The sequence below is a fragment of the Vulpes lagopus genome, chromosome 3 (genome assembly GCF_018345385.1).
Source record: "Vulpes lagopus strain Blue_001 chromosome 3, ASM1834538v1, whole genome shotgun sequence".
Classification (NCBI taxonomy): Eukaryota; Metazoa; Chordata; class Mammalia; order Carnivora; family Canidae; genus Vulpes; species Vulpes lagopus.
In genome coordinates, this window is record NC_054826.1 from 58,934,985 (window position 1) to 58,955,295 (window position 20,311).

General features: G+C 56.1%; 2 protein-coding genes across 2 annotated transcripts in view; both read left to right on the plus strand.

Annotated features, from left to right (window-relative positions):
• DYDC1 (DPY30 domain containing 1) overlaps positions 1 to 346 on the plus strand; it is a 38,655-nt gene extending 38,309 nt beyond the window's left edge. The window contains exon 7 of the mRNA XM_041749684.1: positions 26 to 346. Within this exon, the coding sequence (XP_041605618.1) occupies positions 26 to 49 (24 nt within the window). The 3' untranslated portion in view covers positions 50 to 346. The remainder of the gene's footprint in view (positions 1 to 25) is intronic.
• MAT1A (methionine adenosyltransferase 1A) lies at positions 237 to 16,419 on the plus strand. The gene is made up of 9 exons (XM_041749682.1): positions 237 to 374; positions 4,049 to 4,126; positions 4,904 to 5,026; positions 7,390 to 7,502; positions 7,756 to 7,899; positions 12,089 to 12,307; positions 13,309 to 13,491; positions 13,767 to 13,900; positions 14,592 to 16,419. Exons 1-9 carry the CDS (start codon positions 281 to 283, stop codon positions 14,692 to 14,694), a joined length of 1,191 nt encoding a protein of 396 aa, XP_041605616.1. The 5' UTR covers positions 237 to 280; the 3' UTR covers positions 14,695 to 16,419.
• The last annotated feature ends 3,892 nt before the right edge of the window (positions 16,420 to 20,311 follow it).

Here is a 20,311-nt window from a genome sequence, read left to right on the forward strand (position 1 = left end):
GGCACTTTCACTTTTCCATATATAGGAGTCACTCAGGAGCAAGCGGTGACCAGTCGGAGGGAGTGACACATCCGGACTTAGGCCCTCCCTCCTCACCATCCTCACCTTCCTCTCACGTGCTCGCAGGCGTTCGGCAGGAGGGAGCCCTGTGGCTCTGCCAAAGACAAGCCTGTTGGATTTCTAGAAATAAACAACAGCAACAACAAAGCCACAAAACAAACCTCAGGCAAAGTCACAGCATTGAAATTGTTCCCTTGAAGAGACTGAGAAGCGTGCAAAGATGAATGGCCCAGTGGATGGCTTGTGTGACCACTCTCTGAGCGAAGAAGGCGCATTCATGTTCACGTCGGAGTCCGTTGGAGAGGGACACCCGGGTAAGTAGGTGACCGTGACCATGGATGGATGGCAGCCTGTGCCAGGGGAGTCGGTTTACGAGGGGCCTTGGAAACAGTCTGGGTTGGTTTCTATGCAGGATGTCTACGGGTACCCTACGAGGCACTTCTTTAATTCTATTAATTGGTAGTCTTGTAGAACAGTCACTGAGTATGAAATGAGAAGTTGTCAGGTAAGGAGGCCGTGCGGGCTGGTGCTGCTGCCTGCCTCCAGCATCTCAGCACGATGAGGCTACAGCAGAGAACACACAGTGGGTTGACTGAATGTATTATACGTTGGACACGTATCATCAGATAATCAACTTGATGTATATATATATATATTTTTTTTTTTTTTTTGGAGAGGGAGATAAAGCTTTATTATCAATGAGTGACTTAAGTCAACAGAGAATGTTCCCTTGGACAAGTCCCAGTCACTAAGTTTTGCACGTAAGGCGTGTGTAGTCTAGGCATGAACAGCACATTCCAGTAGCCTCTGAGATAGCTCACCAGATCCTGAGGACCTCAGGTATGTTACCCGAGACAAGTACAAGTGACCTCCTGGAGAAGAAGAACATCCGAGCAGGTTTAGGTGATGTGGGGACATGGGCGAGGCTCGCACATGTGCCAGTGAGGACCATGATCAGAGCCTCCGGTCAGTGGTTCTCAGACCTCGGGGAACATCCGCACCACCCAGCGGGCTTGCTAACGCAGAGTGCTGTGCCTCCCCTGGAGTCTCTGATTTAGCAGGTCCTGGGTGAGGCTCAAGGTTTGCATCTTTTTTTTTAATTTTTTTTTTTAATTTTTTTTTATTTATTTTTTTTTTATTTATTTATGATAGTCACAGAGAGAGAGAGAGAGAGAGGCAGAGACACAGGCGGAGGGAGAAGCAGGCTCCATGCACCGGGAGCCCGATGTGGGATTCGATCCCGGGTCTCCAGGATCGCGCCCTGAGCCAAAGGCAGGCGCCAAACCGCTGCGCCACCCAGGGATCCCCAAGGTTTGCATCTTTAATAGGCTTTCAGGAGATGCTGCTGCTGCTGTGGGAACCACACTCTGGGAAGCACTGTCCTAGAAGAATCCTGGGGGCTAGACACACTGATTTATGTCTTTAAGCACTTCTTCAAAATTCATCTGAGTATTTGAAGTTTTGGTAACTTACCACCAAGGCTACCTTTTCTTCCTCTTCTTCATCCACGTACTTTCCTGCCTTGTAACTCAGCTTTCGACATCTCACACCACTCTTTCCATATGCTTTAACCAGTGGTTCTCAACAGGGGGCTGTTTTGCTCCCCTAAAGGCATTCCGTATTGTCAGAAAACATTTTTGGTTGTCACAGTAACTCTGCCTGCCGTGAGGAGTTGGGGTGCTGCAGCATTTAATGAACAGCAGCCAGGTGTGCTTCTAAACATCCTGAATGCACAAGACCCTCCCCCCACAACAAAGAATTTTCCAGCCCCAAATGTCAATAGTATCGCTGTTGAGAAACCTTGGCTTAAATTGAGTTTTGTGTGTGACTTAGCTCATTTCAAAGCAAATAGCCTCTTTCACTGTGCACAACTTTATGTGGTCTCTAGGTTTACCACTCTCGTAACTTTGGACTCATTGCCATGTCTCACACATGAAGACCATACGTGGGTTAGGAGAAAGATTTGCTCCACCTGGAGGATGTGGCTGCTTGGGTGCACAGTGGCCAGTGGCCCTAGTAGTGTGCTCCATGGACGGAGAAGATAAATTCTAGCCAACCAGTTGGCTGTTTTGTCTACTAAATGATAGCCTTTCAATTTGTCCGACTCTCCTTTCACTTGCCGCAGTGGATTAAGTGTCCATGTAAGTCAGCTTCCCCTAAGGCTTGGTGCTGTCTTGCTTACTATTCCAGTGCTGACTACATCTCCACCAGGAGAATTATATAGATGCTCTTTCGGCTTCTAAGAAAACCAGCTGTTGGCTATCTTAAAGCTACTGAGTGATATTGATAGAAATTCTGAAAGCCTAAAGACACAGTTCAGAAAGGGCCTCTTTAGGCATTTCTTTAGTCTGTGGAGCTATCTTAGCACTCTTGCTCGGCTCCAGCTTCATGCCTAATACCCCTTATCCCACCTTCCCATGTGGACTGGGGACATGTGACCCGCGTCCTTGAAACAAGCAGACTCATCCGTGGTCGGCCCTAGGAGTCCTGATGGGTAAGCCTAAAGTGGATATTTTAGCAGCAGACCTTCCTTGGTAGGAAGTGCAGAGGCAGTGGCCTCAGACAACCTAGCTTTACACTCAGGATCTGCCACTGGTGACGGGTTGAATAGAAAGCCTCAAGGTTTAGTAGCAGTTTCTGGAGGAGAGTTTAGAGAATTCCCCTTGAATGGCAGATTAATATTTTAAGTTACATTGATGTTTAGCATTTTAAGTGATGCGCTTATGAGAGCAGAACCACTTGGTTCTGGATCTGGAATCTTAATTTAAAAACTGAAAAACAAAAAACAGAAGGACACGAGGAAACTCTGGGAGGTGACGGATATGTTTATTACCTTGTTTATTGTAACATAACAAAAGTGTATTCACGTGTTTAAACCCCCCGAATTGTTTAATTTTGTGCAGACTTTTTTTGTACACCAATTATACCTCAATAAAGCCGGGGGGAAAATGTATTAATCTGTTAAGAACAGGGTGCCTGGGTGGCTCAGCGGTTGAGCGTCTGCTTTCGGCTCAGGGAGTGATCCTGGGGTCCTGGGATCGAATCCCACATTGGGCTCCCTGCAGGGAACCTGCTTCTCCCTCTACTTGTGTCTCTGCCTCTGTGTCTCTCATGAATAAATAGATAAAATCTTAAAAAAAAAAAAAAACAACCTGTTAAGAGCAAACCCCACGGGGATTTTGAACATTAAATGAGATGCAATGTATGTAAATAGATGTCGCTTTTACTTCTGAGTCTGGGAACATTGACAGTTTGCACAACCCCAAGGCCAGAGTGGATTTTTCCATAGTGCCATGGCGGGGTCTGCAAACTCAACCTTAAGACGAGTAGTGGAACAATAAGATCGAAGCCCAGTTCCTGTTGAGCTGTTGTAAGTCCCACCTTGACAGAGGTCTAACCCAGCTCTTAGGACATCTAGCCTGCGGGAGGCGGTGTGACCATGGGGGTGACCTGAGAGCTGCTTAGGGAAGGATTCTATAGAACAGCAGTGGTGTGTGGAAGCTTTCTTCTAGAATTCCTACAGGTGGGGTGGCCTGGCGCCATATACACAGTCCATCGCAGCAACGCATCTGTTTGCTCCATCTGATTTTCACATGTTGGCACCTCATCTTACCGATGTTATTAGCCAATTTAGGTTCTATTTCTAGGAGTTTTCTAGACTTTAGACTTAAAGGGAATATCTTGAGGAATGACAGACTTTTTAATAGGAGGATGTGTGTGTGTGTGTGTATGAATTGCTTTAGTCTCTTAGGACTTATTTTGGAATGTGTTTCTTTTTTTAGGGAACTCTATGAGTTTATATAATAGAAATCACCCACAATTAGGCAGGGATGGGAAGAAATAAAAAAATTTTCAAAAAGCTCCTAATTTTTTATATTAGAAAAGTATATTTGATATGTAAACCTACCAAAATATCTGATTATTTTACCATTTCAGCTGGCTATACCTAGTACTTCTGTGATTCATACACATATTCATTCTTGTCCAGATAAGATCTGCGACCAGATCAGTGATGCGGTGCTGGATGCCCACCTGAAGCAGGACCCCAACGCCAAGGTGGCCTGTGGTAAGAATCACCTGCTCTGTCCCTGCTTATGACCTTAGTGGGCTGAGCTTGAGGCCTTTGCCTGTGCCAGGGCACTTGGCATAGCAGAGAGTCAGAGGCCCAGTGCCTGGAGGGCCCCCGAAGGTACCATCCGTGCCGCTCAACCAGGGCCTTGGCCAAGGTCATGGGGCAGGGGTGCCCCACGTGGAGACCAGCACCCCCGTCCTCATTCAGTGCCACATAGACTGTTCCCTCCTTCTCCAGTGCCACCCCAGCCCCTGCTTTGGGCACTGTGGGGACCCGGGCCCTCTGAGGGTGGACCACACCTGGTGTCCTTGTGGATAGCCAGTGAGAAGGTTGGCCCACCTCCATCTCAGGATCTCAGCCTGGCCTGGAGCCTTAGCATTAAGGGGCAGGAGAGGCGTCCTGGATGCAGGTGCGTGTCAACCGTACTCTTTAGGATAGCCCAACGCCTCACACGGATCCACGCGGCAGTCCAGTGGGACTATTGTCCCCAGGGAGCAGCTGGGGAAGCTGATTGAGAGTTGAAATAGGTGGTTCAAGAAGACACAAGCAGGGGCCCTCACTGCAAAAGGGAGGTGTGACCCGTCCTGTCCGAAGTGTAGCTCCCCGGGCAGCATTCACGCGTGCTCGGCACGACTGCTGGGCTTTAGTCTGTTTGTTAGCATTATTATTTTATTTCTGGAACCCAGGCTTGGGAAGACTCTGGGTGGGAGGCCTGGGAGTGGGGCTCCCCCTCGCAGGCTCACAGCTGCTGACATCCCCCCTCCCTCGCAGAGACAGTGTGCAAGACGGGCATGGTGCTGCTCTGCGGCGAGATCACGTCCACGGCCACGGTGGACTACCAGCGGGTGGTCAGAGGCGCCATCAGGCACATTGGCTACGACGACTCTGCCAAGGGTGAGGCGGGGCCTCAGGCCAGAGCCCCTTGCAAGTATGAACACCGCCGGGGTGGGGGGGCATCGCTGGGCCCGCCTGGCTGGCTCGGGGGCGAAGTCTCCAGTGACAGCGTGGTGGCGCAGGTGACAGCGCCCAGCTGAACTATCCGTGTCACCCTGGAGCAGGCAAAGGCTTGGGGGGAGAGACACACCCGGGAAGGGTGTGTTCTCGCCCGGGGGATCTTGCTGCGCTTTGCAGTTGCTTTGCAGTCGCTTGTCTCTCGAGGCCTCCGGCTGTGCTTCCCCCGCAGATGAGGAAATCCAAGCACGGGAGTGTCACTAATTTGTGTAAGGTGACAGCCCGCGAGTGGCTGCCCGTATGGACCCCTGTGCCTTCTGCTCTATGCGGCTTCTTGCTATAGACAGAGAAAAAGGCGACTCGGCCCAGAGCTGGTACTCCGGGCAGGTGAAGAAGCCAGGCAGTGCGGGAGCCCGCAGCCCAGGGAAGGGGCACAGGCACCGGCGGGACTGGGGAGGAGCCCCGCTGTTAGGTGGAGGTGACAGCTGGAGGGAACAGAGGGCCCCAAAGCCGGCCTGACGTCTACAGCCAGGCCCAGCCCAGAGCAGCATCGGAGGACAGCCTGCGGGAGCCAGATGCCACGGGCCTGGGTGTGCTGGCACGCCCTCCTGGCTCTGGGGTGCCGTGTGCTGCCGTTTGCGGGTCGGGGTCCCTGGAATGACGCGCTGCACATGTGAGTGATGGCCTCTCGCCCCTGAGGCTCAGACACAGAGTCTCGGTGCCCCTGGCTTCTGAGCTGCCCGGAGTGCTCGCTTGAGCACATGAAAGTTTAGGGGGGCTCTCGGGAATCAGCGGGAGCAGAGCCAGCGAGCACGGGCTGACTTCCCAGGCGGCACAGCAGGGTGTTCCTAGAGGCCACACGCTGTCCCCGAGCGGCAGCCTCCTGAAGTGCTACCATGCAGGGCCTTCGCCCCGCCGCACGAGGAGGAGCCCATTGCCTACCTACGGGTGGACCTCATTCAAAAGCAAGTCTTGTTCTGCACGAGGCAGAAGGCAGCCTTCCCAGGAGGCCACGTCTCCTAGAGAGAGAGCAGTGAGAGCCCAGCCCTGCTGCTGGCTGCCAAGGACTCCCCAGTTGTGCATTACGCCTTCTGCATCTCTCCTGATCACTATACGAGGTGCAGTAGGAGGTGCCCAGCGGCGAGTCGGTGGCACCAGGTGCGGTGAGGGGAGGAGGGAGGGAAGGTCCGGGGATGTTTAACGATGTTTAACGAGAGCCGAGAGCCGGTTGGATTTGGGTGTGTGTGGGGATGGGGAGTTGGAGGAGGAGCATTCCACTGGGAGGTCCAGGTCCGCCCTGAAGGCTGTACCCCGAGGCTGGAGCAGTTCAGCTGGGAGGGGCTGCGTGGAGCCGAGGGGCCTGGTCCTGCTTCATTTGGCAGCAGGAAGTAACCTGCAAGCAGCAAGTAGGGAACCAGTAGACTGGATCCGGGTTGGGTGGGTAGGCAGGTGGTTTTAGTCAGCTCCTGCGGTAGGGAGAGCAGCCTGGCGAGAGAGTGCGGGTTGCTCAGCTTGTCACTAACACTTGCCCTTGCGGTGGGGCCACTCTGGGTTGCAGCCCCTCATTCACGCAGCCCCCATGGCTGAGCCCAGCAGGGCCTGAGGACCTCCCGGGAGAGGAGTGTGCAGTATGGGCACGGAGCCCCTTGCAGGGCCTCCTTGGGCGGGGCTGCCGCCAGCCAGACCCCCATGGAGGGTTCCCAGCCTGTGGCACCTCACCTGGGGGGCGGGGTGCAGCCTCCATCTCCAGGCCTGAACCTGGGGGATGGAGGCACAGCTTTTCCATTCTGCTCCAGGCCCTCGTGCATAGCCTGGGATCAGAGGACTCTGGGTCTGGGAGCCCCTCTGGACAGTTGCCATGTGCTCTCTTAGTTTAGTCTAATTCATACCCACGTGAGGCATACACCTGAGCTTCTGATCTGTAGGGCTGGAAGGTGATTTTCAACCCAGATCTTAGGAGGTGCCTAAGGGGGCAAGACCATGCGTCATCCATCCGCTCTTCAGCCAGAGCAGCTGTACCTCTTTATCTGATTTTTGTGTTGCAGTTCTGTGTAGGATATATATTTTTGATCTAGGCATAATTTAATATAGTAAAATGCACCATAGAGGATTTTCTTTGGCCAGAGTTTCAGATGATCCTATGGGAAGGATACATGGGCTTCCCCATCCCTGGGCCTCAGCTCTGAGCCCAGACTGACCGTAGCTGGTTAGAGACCACCCCCCCAGCTGAGCAGCCCACCAGGAAGCTTGCAGACCCCTCTGTCCGACACAGGTCCCCAGTAAGGCGCACATTCCCTCCCACCTAGGCTTTGACTTCAAGACCTGCAACGTGCTGGTGGCTTTGGAGCAGCAGTCCCCGGATATTGCTCAGTGTGTACATCTGGACAGAAACGAGGAGGATGTTGGGGCCGGAGACCAGGTGAGCAACATGGAGCAGGGGTGCACGGTGTCGGGGGGTCAAGGTAGTGTTGTCTGTCTCCGCCCTGGCTGGAAGCCCTGGGGAGGAACTAGCCGAGGAGCTGGGGAGCACTGGATCGGGCTCACGCCCACGCGGATGCTGCGTGCACCAGGCACCCGATCCGTGCCGGAGCGCCAGCCGGGGTTGAGATTTGAAGAATGTTGTCCCGTCGTCTAGAGCGGGCCTTGCTCAGTCGGCCCTCTCCCCCGTCCAGGGTTTGATGTTTGGCTATGCCACCGATGAAACGGAAGAGTGCATGCCCCTCACTATTATCCTGGCTCACAAGCTCAACGCCCGAATGGCAGACCTCAGACGCTCGGGGGTCCTCCCGTGGCTGCGGCCTGACTCCAAAACTCAGGTGAGCCTCCTCCTCTCACCTCCCGTGGAGCCCCAGACACACATGTCCGGCACCCACCCGCCCCCAGGTCCTCTTGATCCCTGTCATTATTAAGATCCAAATGCTCGGTCTGGGCACTCAGAGAATTGCTGGTCATGAAAGGAACTATTTGTGGAAACTCTTGGGGTCTCGATGTTTGCTCCCCCAGTTTTTTTATTTATGGGAAGTTTGTAATATACAGAAGATTGGAATCAAGAGTTCTAGAAATTTTTATTTTTTCTTTTTTTGGCCGTCTTAGCGTATGTGCACTCGGGTCATGTGATTCCCTGGTTCCTGCCACGTAGCGCTTACTCAGTTTCAGGCTTTCGGCCACTGCCCTTCCACCTCCACAGGTCACCACACCTTGAACACGGTGCTGTCTGCGCCTCGCTGGGGCCCTTTACCCTGGTTTCTCATAAAAAGGCTTTCCCTCTGCTGTTTGGGACTGTCTGTCCCCCACGGGCCCTGACCTCGCTGCTCCATGCAGTGGGGAAATCCTCACCCAAGTCCACATTTGAAGGTCGATGCTGATGCAAGTGCTAGCGCACGTGGAGGCACCCTGTCCTCGCCCCCTCGCTGCCCTCTTTGACCCTGGTGACCCTGGTGACCCCTGCTGGCCCCTTTCCCGGGGCTCCCCCCACCACCACCGGTTCCTCTTCCACCTCCACAGGTCCTTGGCTCTTCTTGCACACTCTCTCCCCCTCCACCCGTGCTCACGCCCCACTTCCACCTTGTCCCACTCGACACCCAAAGCTTCCACCTGCTGGTGTCTGAATCAGCAGCTGTGTTTCTCATCCGCCCTGCAAACACATCGTGTGCAGCCTCACCGTCACCTCCTCCTCAGCTCAAGGGAGTGCGACAGACCCCCCCACCACTACCAGTGCCCCCTCTGTCTCCACCTTGTCTTGCTCCGGAGCGTTCCCTAGAGAGCATCTCTTCTGCTCCAGCCCAGTTCCCAGCCCAGTTCCCAGGCCAGGACCAGGATCCACACCGTGGCCTCCCAAGGGCTCTCCCTGCCTGGAAGCTCCACTTAACTCCCTTTGGACTTCTCACTTCCTAATACTTGCTCAGACTCCTCTACACCTTTCTGCTCCCTACAGGGGGAGGCGGGAGTGGGGTCGGGGACAAAACCCACCTTCAAATGCTTATTATTCTGGCATTCAAAGCCTTTGAGGGTGTCCCGGTTTTACCTGCCTCTACCTCCCCTCCCCTAGTTGTTGCTTAATCTGGCTTATTGCACTCAGGTTCCCCTTGTTTCTTGGAGCTTAGCCCCTGTGCTTCCACCCTTTGCCTCACCTGGAATCTTCTCGGGTTCTCACCTCCCTCCCCCAGTCAGTGGCCAGCGGCGCTCCCACCTCCTGTGGTTTTCCCCAGTGACCACCACCTGATGGGGCCTCTCTGGCCCCCATCCCGTTACCCCAGCTGCACAGAGATGGGTCCTCAGCCCAGGTAGGAGGCTGCACAGGGCAGAGGCTAAGCCCAGCTGAACATGGGGCAAGGAAGTGCCTTTGTGGTCTAAAGAAAACAAGCCCTTCCCGGTGCTCCCCCCGGGACCTTCCCCCCAAGGTGGGGAGTGGAATCGGCAGCCTTCCGCAGGTGTTCTTGGAGGGTGTGGGCCAGGGGAGCTAACATACAAAGACCATGGTGGCAGCAAAAGAAAGGAGCACACAGATGCTGGCACGCCCAGCCCCGTCTGGTGCCAGAGTCATGCTGTGATGGGAAGTGGGGTAGAGATTCGAGGAACAGAGAATCCTAGAACAGGAGTGGGAGAAGGTGGAGCCACAGGGCTTTTCCCTTTCCTCCTGCAACTGTGAGGCCCAGAGGCACCCCCGTGGGACCAGCTAAAAGGGGAAAGGCCTGCATCACCTCGCATGGTTGTTGAAGGCTTCCAAGTCCACAGCGGAGATTGTGGGGTGAGGATGTGCTCTTCTAGGGGTTCCCTTCGTGCAGGGCTCCGTGGAAGCCACTTACTGTGACCTTGGATACCAAAGCCTGCCTGGCTCCCCTGCCGCCGGGGGGCCAAGCCCCTGGCCTCACAGAGCCCTGGGTACTGGGCCACCCGGGCCGTGTGAGCGCCCCTGCACAGCTGCCTCACGGTGAGCGGCCCTGTGCCACGACCAGTCTCTAGGCCGGCCCCATAGCCTGTTTGAGAGGGACCTTCATCATCTAACCAGAGTGTTGACTGTGAACAGGATGAGTCTTTCCACCTGAACAAATTCTTGCTGCTGATACGGAGAATCGCGTGGCATACAGGTTGCTATTTTTGTACCTGGTCAGAGTGGTGTTTTCCACGGTGTATTTTTCCCCACATCTTGCTGACACGATGAGATAAGAGGCATACTTGGAACTCTCTGCTCCGCCACAGTTGTGTGCTTCCACGCGCCTGCTGCCCGGGGCCTATGCCCGGCCGAGGGGGACGTCCAGGGAGCGGCAGCGTGGGGGAGCCCGGCCCCAGCAGCTCCTCGGGGCGCCAGCCTTCACCTGAGGCCTGATGCTCACACAGCGGGTCCGGCCCCAGAGCCCCCACAGGGCCTGCCCTCCTGGGAGCCCCCACCCTCCCACCCGGTCGCACCTGTGTGTACATAGCCCAGCATTTAATGTTGCTCTTGGTACACAGATGTCAGTGGGCACTTGCCCCTCACACCAGGACCGGACATCACCTGGGCAGGGCTCTTTCTCCTCCTCCTCCTGGACTCCACCCTCTTGTTCTTTGAACCAGGCAGGACCTGGAGTAGGAGTTTGAAACAGGCCCAGTGTTTGGTGGATACCTGAGGGGCCTTGGGCACAGTCCCCAGGGGGCACCGGTTGGCCTCCGTGCCTCTCAGGGCCCTGGGGTCGGGAGTAGTGCTGTGCCTGCCAGCCAGCACTGCAAGCAGGGACACGTGGCGTAGCTGCACCTCCACAGGCCCCACACACCCCAGGCCCCTTCCCACACTGCTCTGGTGGGTGCACACTGCCTCGGTGGCACCGGGGCCTGTGGCTCCCACACGTAGCTCCGGGGCAGAGCCCAACTCCATCGACATTGTGCTCCTGACCCAGGTACTTATGGTCGGAAACCTCAGCTCTCCTACCTTTGAGACAGGGTGGGGACAGCTTCTCGGGGCTTTGGGCATGGCTTCTAGCACACGGCACTCTGTTTTCCCAGCCTCACCTGCCATCCTCACCGCCCCCATCCCCCTCGCTCTGCCAGCCCAGCGAGCACAGACTGTGGTCCTTTGTCACCGCTCAGATCCGGCCACGACGACGTTGGGCTCTCGGGCTCACTGACGTGTCAGCGTAGCACAGGGTCTGTGCTGCTGTGGGAACGACACCCGATTTGGGATTGGGCAGCACGGGGGATTGGCTCTCCGGCTTTTCACTGACTGCTGTGTGACTTCAGACATGTTGCTCCGCTTCTCGTAGCCTGGTTCTCATTCTGTAAAGTGGAGATGAGAATGCCTCTCTCGCTGGGGTGGCTTAACTATGACTTGCTAATGCACAGGATGGGCACAGAATTGACCCCGTTGGGTAGAAGTGAGTAGGAGAACTGCCCCTGTGGCTGGACCTGCAAGGGTCCTGCAGGCGGGCTCCTTCCCTCCACGTGCCCTCCGCTTTTCAACTTCCCTTACCTCAGACACCCGGAGGCTGGCCATCCAGAGCTTGCGGCTCCTTCAGTTTCAGCCAGCCTGACCTGAGCCCCTCTCACCCTGTCCCTACAGCAGGCAAGTCCCCTGGCCCCATACGCTTCCAGAGCCCCTCCACCGAGGGGCTGGGGCAGGCAGCCTGGCCCACGGACACCTGTGCCCAGGCCGTGGAGGGTCAGGAGAGGGCTTTGGCTAAGGGGACATTCGCTGGCACTCAGAGCCCTCTGAGATAGAAGGGGAGGCATCTAGTTGGGTCACAGATAGAGAGGAAACTCTAACCCTGAGTCTCTAAGTGGCACTAATTGTGGTCATGGGTGGGGACAGCTTACGCCTCATACCCAGTCATCCCATAGCACGGGGCAGTTGCTCCAAGATGAGAATCTGTCAGATTAACTTTCCTGGAGGCTTTTGGAGGACAGGAGGCCCCCCGCCCTCATTTGGCTCTTGGGAGCCCTGCCTGCCTCCCAAGGGTCTGTGCCTAGCAGCGATGTGTCCTCAGCTCAGGGCAGGGCCTTACAGCGTCTCCTCCTGCCCCTGTGACCCAACAGGTGACAGTTCAGTACATACAGGACAATGGCGCAGTCATCCCCGTGCGCATCCACACCATCGTCATCTCCGTGCAGCACAATGAGGACATAAGCCTGGAGGACATGCGCAGGGCCCTGAAGGAGCAGGTGATCAAGGCCGTGGTGCCCGCCAAGTACCTGGACGAAGACACCATTTACCACCTGCAGCCCAGCGGGCGGTTTGTCATCGGAGGTCCCCAGGTGCGCCCTTGCCTCTGAGCAGAGTCCCGATTTGTCTCTGTTACTCCCTGAGCAGGAAGGACGAGGTAGCTTGGTGTGGCCCAGCCGTGTGTGGCCCTGGCCCCAGCATGAGGTCAGCTGGCACCCCGTGGGGCCGGCTGTGTGTGCGTCAGTGCACGAGGAATTTGGGACGCATCCCCAAGGACTCTCCCACCTTGTGCAGCCTGGCCCTCCCCCCAGTCGTCGTAGCCCAAGCTGCTGCCTTGCCCTGCTGAGATGCCAACCCACCGCTACGGAAACTGGTCTTTCCCGGGTGGCACTACGGGGCCCTGGTCGCAGGTTACCTTCAACCCATGTGAGGGCAGGTGTTTGGATGGGGACCCCCGCGGTCCCCTGTACCTCAGGAGAGAGGACATGGAGGTTGACTGAGCTCCCTCAAGAGGTGCTGACCTCTGCCTGGGGCGCCTCAGCTGGGGAGGCCCCGCAGTGGGTTCCGTGACCAAACGTAGGGCAGAAACACTGGACAAAACACTGTTCCTTGTGGGGCTTCTCAAAGCCCAGATGTGCTGCTAGTGGGAACCGTGGATCTCTAAGCAGCGGGATAGGGTACGTAGTCTTTCCCTGAAGCACTTAACCTGGAGCCCCTGCCCTTTAAACATCGTGATGCAGACGTGTGAGGAAATGGGCACTGCGGTGCCGGTTGGGCGCCACCAGCCGGGGCCGCAGTGCAGGGTGTGTCTGTCCCCGTGCAGTTCCCTCCCGCAGCTGGATGTCTCCAGCCTGACGGACTCCCCAAGACAAGACGGGGGTAGGAGGAGCTGGCCGTGATTCCAGAGAGCCTCCGGCCCTTCGTTGGCACTTTCTGACGGGGCGCCGGCAGGTCACACCTGGCTTCTGTCACTGGTCAGAGACTGCACTGGGGTTAGAGCCCAAGGCGCCCAGCTTTGGGGGGGACGGTCTCTGCCTCCCACCCGCCCTCTGGTTCTCATCCCCTCCCTCCCTTCCCTCGTGTCCCCCTGCAGGGCGATGCTGGCGTCACGGGCCGCAAGATCATCGTGGACACCTACGGCGGCTGGGGGGCGCACGGCGGTGGGGCCTTCTCCGGGAAGGACTACACCAAGGTGGACCGCTCGGCGGCGTACGCTGCGCGCTGGGTGGCCAAGTCCCTGGTGAAGGCAGGGCTCTGCCGGAGAGTGCTCGTGCAGGTGGGTGGGCCCCGTGCTGAGCACCCCACCTCTGCCCCAGCAAGGGCGCGTGGGCCACTTCTGCCCCGGGGTGTGCACCCTGAGAACCTGGTGGGTGGGGGGAGGTCTGCAAGGCGACAGGCTCATGCAGAGAACGCTCCCTCTGAAGGTGGTGGGGGGTTGGAGGCAGACGAGTCGGCGAGCAGGTCGGGTGGGTGGTGGGTGGCTCCAGCTGCCCCTTCCCGAGGACGTCTGCACCCAGGCTTCTGTCCCCTGACCCTGGTCTCTCCTGGAAGGTTTCCTACGCCATCGGTGTGGCTGAGCCACTGTCCATTTCCATCTTCACCTACGGAACCTCTCAGAAGACAGAGAGAGAGCTGCTAGATGTGGTCAATAAGAACTTTGACCTCCGGCCAGGGGTCATTGTCAGGTAAGAGTGCCACCGCTGTCACTGCCGCCGGCCCTTGCTCCTCCCTCACCCAGAGCCTCGGCTCCCCTGGAAGGGAAGCAGGGGGAAGGACTTTGAGCCTCCCCGAAGCAAGAGGGCCTGCGGCCCCTGGCCCAGCACGACACACACCCCAAATGCAGGATGTCTGCTTTTCGGGCCGAAGGAGGCTGTGTAAGGTTCCTACTGGCCCAGAGACCCCGACGCCAGTGAGGCCATCCTGGAGCAGGTCGGGGATCTTAGGAAAGTCACCAGAGGGCCGAATGCTGAGAATTGAGCCGGCTGGTCCCGCCCAGCTGCCCTTGTTTCTGATGCCGTATCCCCACTTTCTGGAGCTTGGCTATGCGGTTGGTGGGCTCCAGGCCGGTGGAGTGGAAGGAAAGGAGAGGAGAGAGGCCCAGGGAGGCCAGGGCTCAAGGTCTGGGGCCTGGGGGGGTGTGTCTGATCAGACTGTCTCCGAGCCTCTGAGCCTGTTTCCTTCGGGCCGGTGGTAGTTCCCGCAGAAGACGTGGTGTGGCATAGACAGCAAGTTGATGGGAGATCGCTCAGAGTAGTGACACTCCATGTGGACGAAGACCATCGCACACTGTTAATTATTCCTGTGCCCAAAATTCAGAAAAACTATTCCTTTTCCCTTTTCCTTTTAAAATGACCCTTTCCTGTGCTGACTGTGCAGGGATTTGGATTTGAAGAAGCCCATCTATCAGAAGACGGCGTGCTACGGCCATTTCGGAAGAAGCGAGTTCCCATGGGAAATTCCCAAGAAGCTTGTGTTCTAGAGCCGTGGGAGTGGGGCCTGGCCTGCCCTGAAGGTGTCTGGGTGCCCTGGTTCGTCTCCTTCAGGGTCCCGGCTCCCGGCTCTCACACGTCCCAGACTCAGGGCCCCGACTGCCCTCCCAGGCAGTGCCTTCCCCCCATTACCCGGTCCTGGACCAAGCCACACCCCCAGGGTTAGCCCTGTGCTGTCATCGCTGTGAAGGGCAGGAGGCTTGCTGGTGCTGGGGGGGTCACACCTCAGGAGGGTAGTCACGGTGTTCCCCTGCTTTTCCCTCTGACCAAGGCCATGTTAATTTAGTGGGAAAGCCACCCCTGTTGAGAGTAAACCCCCCTCACTCCCTCCAGCCGCCCCCCCCCCATCAGCGATCCTGGGTAGTAGCCTCCCAGGCTAGGCATCTGGCCGGGGCAGGAACAGGTGCTGACATCTAAGTGTCTACACATATGCCAGGGACCCATGAGCTAATTACTGATGTCATTTCTTCTTCACTGCAACACGATGAGGTAACACCTCATGCCCACTTCTATGGGGGGAAACTGAGGCACAGACTGCCTAGGTGACTTTCCCAAGGCCCCACAGCCACACACGTCAGGACCTAGGAGCTCTGACTCAGGAACCCCGACACGCCCTGCACCCCCCAGCTCTGTTCCCATCTCATGCCAGACACAGGCCTGAGCCATGACAAAGCAGATTTGCAGCGAAGCTGTGTGGCCTCTGCCCTGAAACCCTGTCGTAGCTGTGACTAGGGGATTAACCCCTGGCTCTCGTGGTGAGCCGTGGGCAGTGGTATGTGAAGTCGGGACAGAGAAGTAGCTTGCCCTAGCTCAAGTGGGCAGCCCTAGACAGGGGACCGGGAGCCTATGTGCTTCAAGTTCTTGTCTCTCTTTGGCCTTGTTGTCTGAATGCTTTCAGAATGCGTGGGTGAGCCCTTCCGCCGCCCCACCAGAGAGCTGAACCCCCCGGAGTAGACAAGTTGGCTTGGATGTCCTGAGGAAATTCTGGCTTCACCAGATGGCTTCTGGGCCATGGTGCCCAACAGGCCCACGTGGCCCTCAGTGTGCTGGGGCCTTGGAAGCCACACACTCACCTGCCCTCCACCTCCCACCCCTGGCCAGCACCTCCTACCCCCCCCCCCCGCCCCCCATCCTCAGCCTGGGCCTCTGACGGGCACGTTGGCCTTCTCCCTAGCAGCCTGGGCCACAGGCTCCGGGAGGGGCCTCCACAGGCCATGAGAACACTGGAGACTGGGCTTCCTTCCTGCGCGTGTGGTGCCACTTCTGGCTGGACAGACAGCCCAAGGAGCCTCATCTGGGGAGCAGACAGCCAGCACCTGGGCTCTAGGCCTGACCCGCTTTCTGTCCTGGAAAAGGCAGCTCCTCAGGGGAGAAGAAGGAACCTGGAGCCTCCATCTCAACCTGGAGCTTGTGTCTGCTCTGGAGGCTCTGATGTGTCTGTGGGCTCTGGTCACCCAGCAGGCCTCAAGCTCCTTCCAGGAGAGGGAGGCACAGGTTTGCAGGCAGTGAGTTCCTCTCACTGGGGGCGTGTTAGAAGTCCAAGTTCACAGCTGTGTACTTTCCCCACCCTCTAGAGAAGCAAGATCTTTTTTTGGGAGGGGGGGGTCGACACTTTATAAGAAACTAGAACCTTTATTTGTTAATAGTTCCTGCTAGGACAGGATAAATAAAGCCGAATAAACAGTCCTTCAGTGAACCAACTGAAGGAACAACTACTCTATGCTTCTTTAAAAGATTTTATTTATTCATGAGAAACCCAGAGAGAGAGGCAGAGACACAGGCAGAGGGAGAAGCAGGCTCCCTGTGGGGAGCCCAATGCAGGACTCAAACCCAGGACCCTGGGGTCACGACCTGAGCTGAAGGAGTCGCTCAACCCCTGAGCCCCCCAGGTGCCCCTCTGTGCTTAGCTTTTGTCTGCAAACCTCTAGACGCTGCACCTCCGAGGAGCAGCCCCCAGCCCCCAGCGAGGGAACTGTACCCCCTGCACCATGTTCCCCCACCCAGGGCCCCCTGTCCCGGCCTGGAGGGGCTTCTCCAGCATAGTTTAAGGTTTCCTCCTCCACCAGCGACCTCAGTCACCATATTTCCATATTTATTCCCCACCACACTCCCCGGGGTTTCCTGGGCAGAACCTGAGGCCCAGAGGGTGAGGGGTGTGATGAGGCACCTGGCTGGCGAGGGGGTCCCCTGTCTCCTCATGCTCCGTCACTGCACACTAACCACCCCCCACCCCGCCGCCGGGGCCTGGTCTGCCCTCCCTGCGAGTTATCTGCAATAAGATCATCGTGAGGGGGGCCCTCGGGTGGTTTTGTCCCGTGGCCAAATCACTGAAGTCAAATGAAGGGAGTGCGTGAGGGTCCGGTCAGAGCCGGGCCTTTAAATGGGTTTAAATGGGCACGTCTCCCCCCCCACACTGTGTGAGAATTAACAGGTAGCGTTTTTTATCAGAAGAGTGTGGGGGCCGAAGCCCCCTGAGAGGCAGTCCTGAGGGCTGGGGGAGCAGGGGTGGGATTCCTGCACCGGTTCCCACAAGTAGGCCACGGGGAGAGGGACCTGCTCCCCAGAAACGTCCAGGTCCAGGCCAGGAGGCTGTGCGACAGGGGGCGGGCCCGGGTGCAGGGAGGGCAGCAGGGCAGCCGAGTCCTCGGATCGGGGCCAGATGACGGGGAGAAAGCCAAAGGCCACGGTCCCGTCTGAGACAAAAATCTGTGACTTGAGCAGCCGCTACGTGGGCCGTGCAGTGACCTTCTCCTAGAACACAATCCACGTCTTGTAGGAACACAAGACGCCCGTGAAACATTGGCATGCTTCCTGCGAGGGAAGGCACTGAAGGAATGGGCTTTCTGGGCATCGAAGGCCAAATGTTTAGCGAGCAAGAGGGAGAAGCCACTTGAGAGCCACGAAGCCCTCACATGTCAGTGTTGTGGAAGTGGTGAAGGACACGGGGCAGGGTGGCTGGGGGTAGGAGGAAAGCCAGGACCATAGGGTGTCCTTGGAAGCCAAGTGAAGACGGTGTGTCTGGGGCCAGGGAGGGCTCCCCCGCATGAAATGGTACTGATGGGTAGGTGATGGGAGGCCTCAGGAGTCCGGTGACCAGCGTGTGGAGGTGGGTGGTGGCTGGGAAAAGGAAGGCGAGTCACTAAGAAGATGTGCATATGGCCCCATCGCCCACCCCACTCAGGAGGCATGTATTGGGGAGGATGAGGAGGAGGGAAGAGCTTGGTCTGAAAGGTGTCTCGGAGTTGGCAAAGGATGGAGAAGTAGGGAAATGAGAATGAGAAAGAATTGGCATCTCAGCAGTGGTTGGTTGGGGGTGAAAGTCTCAGAGAGGGAGATTTATTATTTTTATTTTAAATATATTATTAGATAGAGGGCAGGAGTGGGGGCGGGAGGGGCAGAGGGAGAGGGAGCCACAGACTCTCCTTGAAGCAGGGAGCCCGATGACTCGGGGCCCGGTCCCAGGACCCTGAGATCATGACCTGAGCCGAAGGCAGAAGCTTCACCCCCTGAGCCACCCAGGCACCCCTGGGGTGGGGACTTTTTTAAATTTTTTGGGGGGGTGGGGACTTTAGAAGAAATTTTTGCCTGTGACAGTTTCCCCAGAGTACGTGTGACACAAGCACAGTGTGAGCAGCAGTGTGACACAATAGCCAAGATATGGAAACAACCTAAGTGCCCATCAACAGACCAACGGGTAAAGAAGATGTGGTCCAGATAGACAACGGAACGTTACTCAGCCGTGAGGAAGGGCGGCCTACCATGTGCAGCAACTTGCACGAACCTGGAGCGTGTTAGGCTAAAATAGTAAGTCAAGCAGGGGCACCCGGGCGGCTCGGTCAGTTAAGCATCCAACTCTTGATTTCGGCTCAAGTCATGACTTCGGGGTCCCGAGATGAGCCCCACATCACACTCCATGCTCAACGGGGAGTCTGCTTGAAATTCTCTCTCTGCCTCTCCCCCTGCTCATGCAGTCTCTCTCTCTCTCTCTCTCTCTCTCTAATAAAAAGATCTCTCAAAAAAAAAAAAAAAAGGTAAGTCAGGCAGAGAAAGACAATTGCTCTATGATATCACTTTATGTGGCATCTTAAAAAAAACCAAACTTGTAGAAACAGAAGAGTGGTTACCAGGAACTGCAGGAGGGGGAAACGGGGAGGTGTGGGTCCAATGGCACAAACTCCGGTTAAAAGGTGAATTAAGTTCTAGGGGTCTATTGGGCAGCGCGTTGATTATAGCTCGTGATACCGCGTCATGTCATCAGAAGTTGCTAAGAGACTAAATCTTAAATGTTCTTGCCACACTAATGGGAATGATCATTGTGGGATGAGCTAAGGCTACAGTGGAGACCATTCTGCGGTACTAGATGCGTCAAATCACATCGTACACCTTAAACTTACACAATGTTGCATGTCTATACTATCCGAATAAAGCTGAAGGAAAAAAAAAGCATTGTGACAGACCCCTGGTCCCTGGGCCCTGAAGTCGTCTGTCCTCTTACTATGATACTTTCACAAGAGAGGTTTTGAAGAAGTTAAGGAAAAAGGACTGTGTGCTGGGTGCAGCTCACGGCAGCCCTTGGTTCAGAAAAATGTGGGTCGATAAACAACTTAGCGGGGAGCAGAAAACAATCCCAGGAAATGGGGGAGTTTGCAACCCCAACATCTGCATCCAGAAGTGTTGGGTGTCCCCGAAAATAAGGAGGTTGCATGAGAGCTATCTGACGCGGCTCTCACAGGACAGTAGGAAACTCAGAGGTTGTAAAAGGGAAATAACTCACTAAATCTCATTTCACAAAGACGACACTTCCATGCCAAGGGAGGAAACACAAAGGTCAAGAGATGCGACAAGTGAAAATGTAGCTGCAATTTCAATGTTCATGGAATCAGATCAATAAGAAGCAACAAGACCCCAGTAGTAAATGGACAAATTATAAGGACAGGAGTAAACAGATGTAATGAAAGAAATAGGAAAAACCACAAGAAATGAAAGCTGCTCATCTACATGTTTCAAGAAATTAAAAAAAAAAAACTTTTTAAAAACCGCAATATTGTATTTTTGGCAAACAGATGGCTGAAAATTAAAATGTTCCTAAATTCCAGAGCTGGCAATGCTGGAAGGAAAGGGGCATTCCCAAATACAGCATGACTTTGGTTCTTTGTTCTAAAAATATAAATGTCCTGTGTGCCTGGTTTGGGTCAGGGGTTGCGAATGCTTTGCAGGATAGGGTGGGCCAGGTGGTCTCACCCGGGGCTGAGGAGGGCAGGAGGGTGGGCTGGTGGGTGCTGAATCCAGGTGAGGGTGGGAAGGGGACTCTTGGGAAGAAAGCCCGGCTCTGTTCCTGGCCACCCAAAGAACAGGGCTCCCCTCCTTGCACCAAGGTTGTGGGGGCTACCTGTGGGGTGTTGCGGGAGGCCCCACAGGATGGCCTGGGACGCAGGGGCCCAGAGGAGTCCCGCTCTTCCCAAGCCGCGGCTGCAACTGCCGAGCCGGTCGGGGCAGCCTGAGAGGACTATGGAGCTGCAGAGGAAGAAGCCAGTTGAGGCCACTTCTGAGGACCCCCCCACCCACATTCAGTAAAGGGCAGACCTTGTCCCAGGGCAGGACAGGAAC

What these genes read in the sequence shown, in the direction of transcription:
- MAT1A (XM_041749682.1), top strand. Translation starts at nt 281, where the DNA reads ATGAATGGCCCAGTGGATGGCTTGTGTGACCACTCTCTGAGCGAAGAA. An exon ending in TTGTCATCGGAGGTCCCCAG is followed by an intron (nt 12,308 to 13,308) that starts GTGCGCCCTTGC and finishes GTCCCCCTGCAG; the next exon opens with GGCGATGCTGGCGTCACGGG. An exon ending in CGGCCAGGGGTCATTGTCAG is followed by an intron (nt 13,901 to 14,591) that starts GTAAGAGTGCCA and finishes CTGACTGTGCAG; the next exon opens with GGATTTGGATTTGAAGAAGC.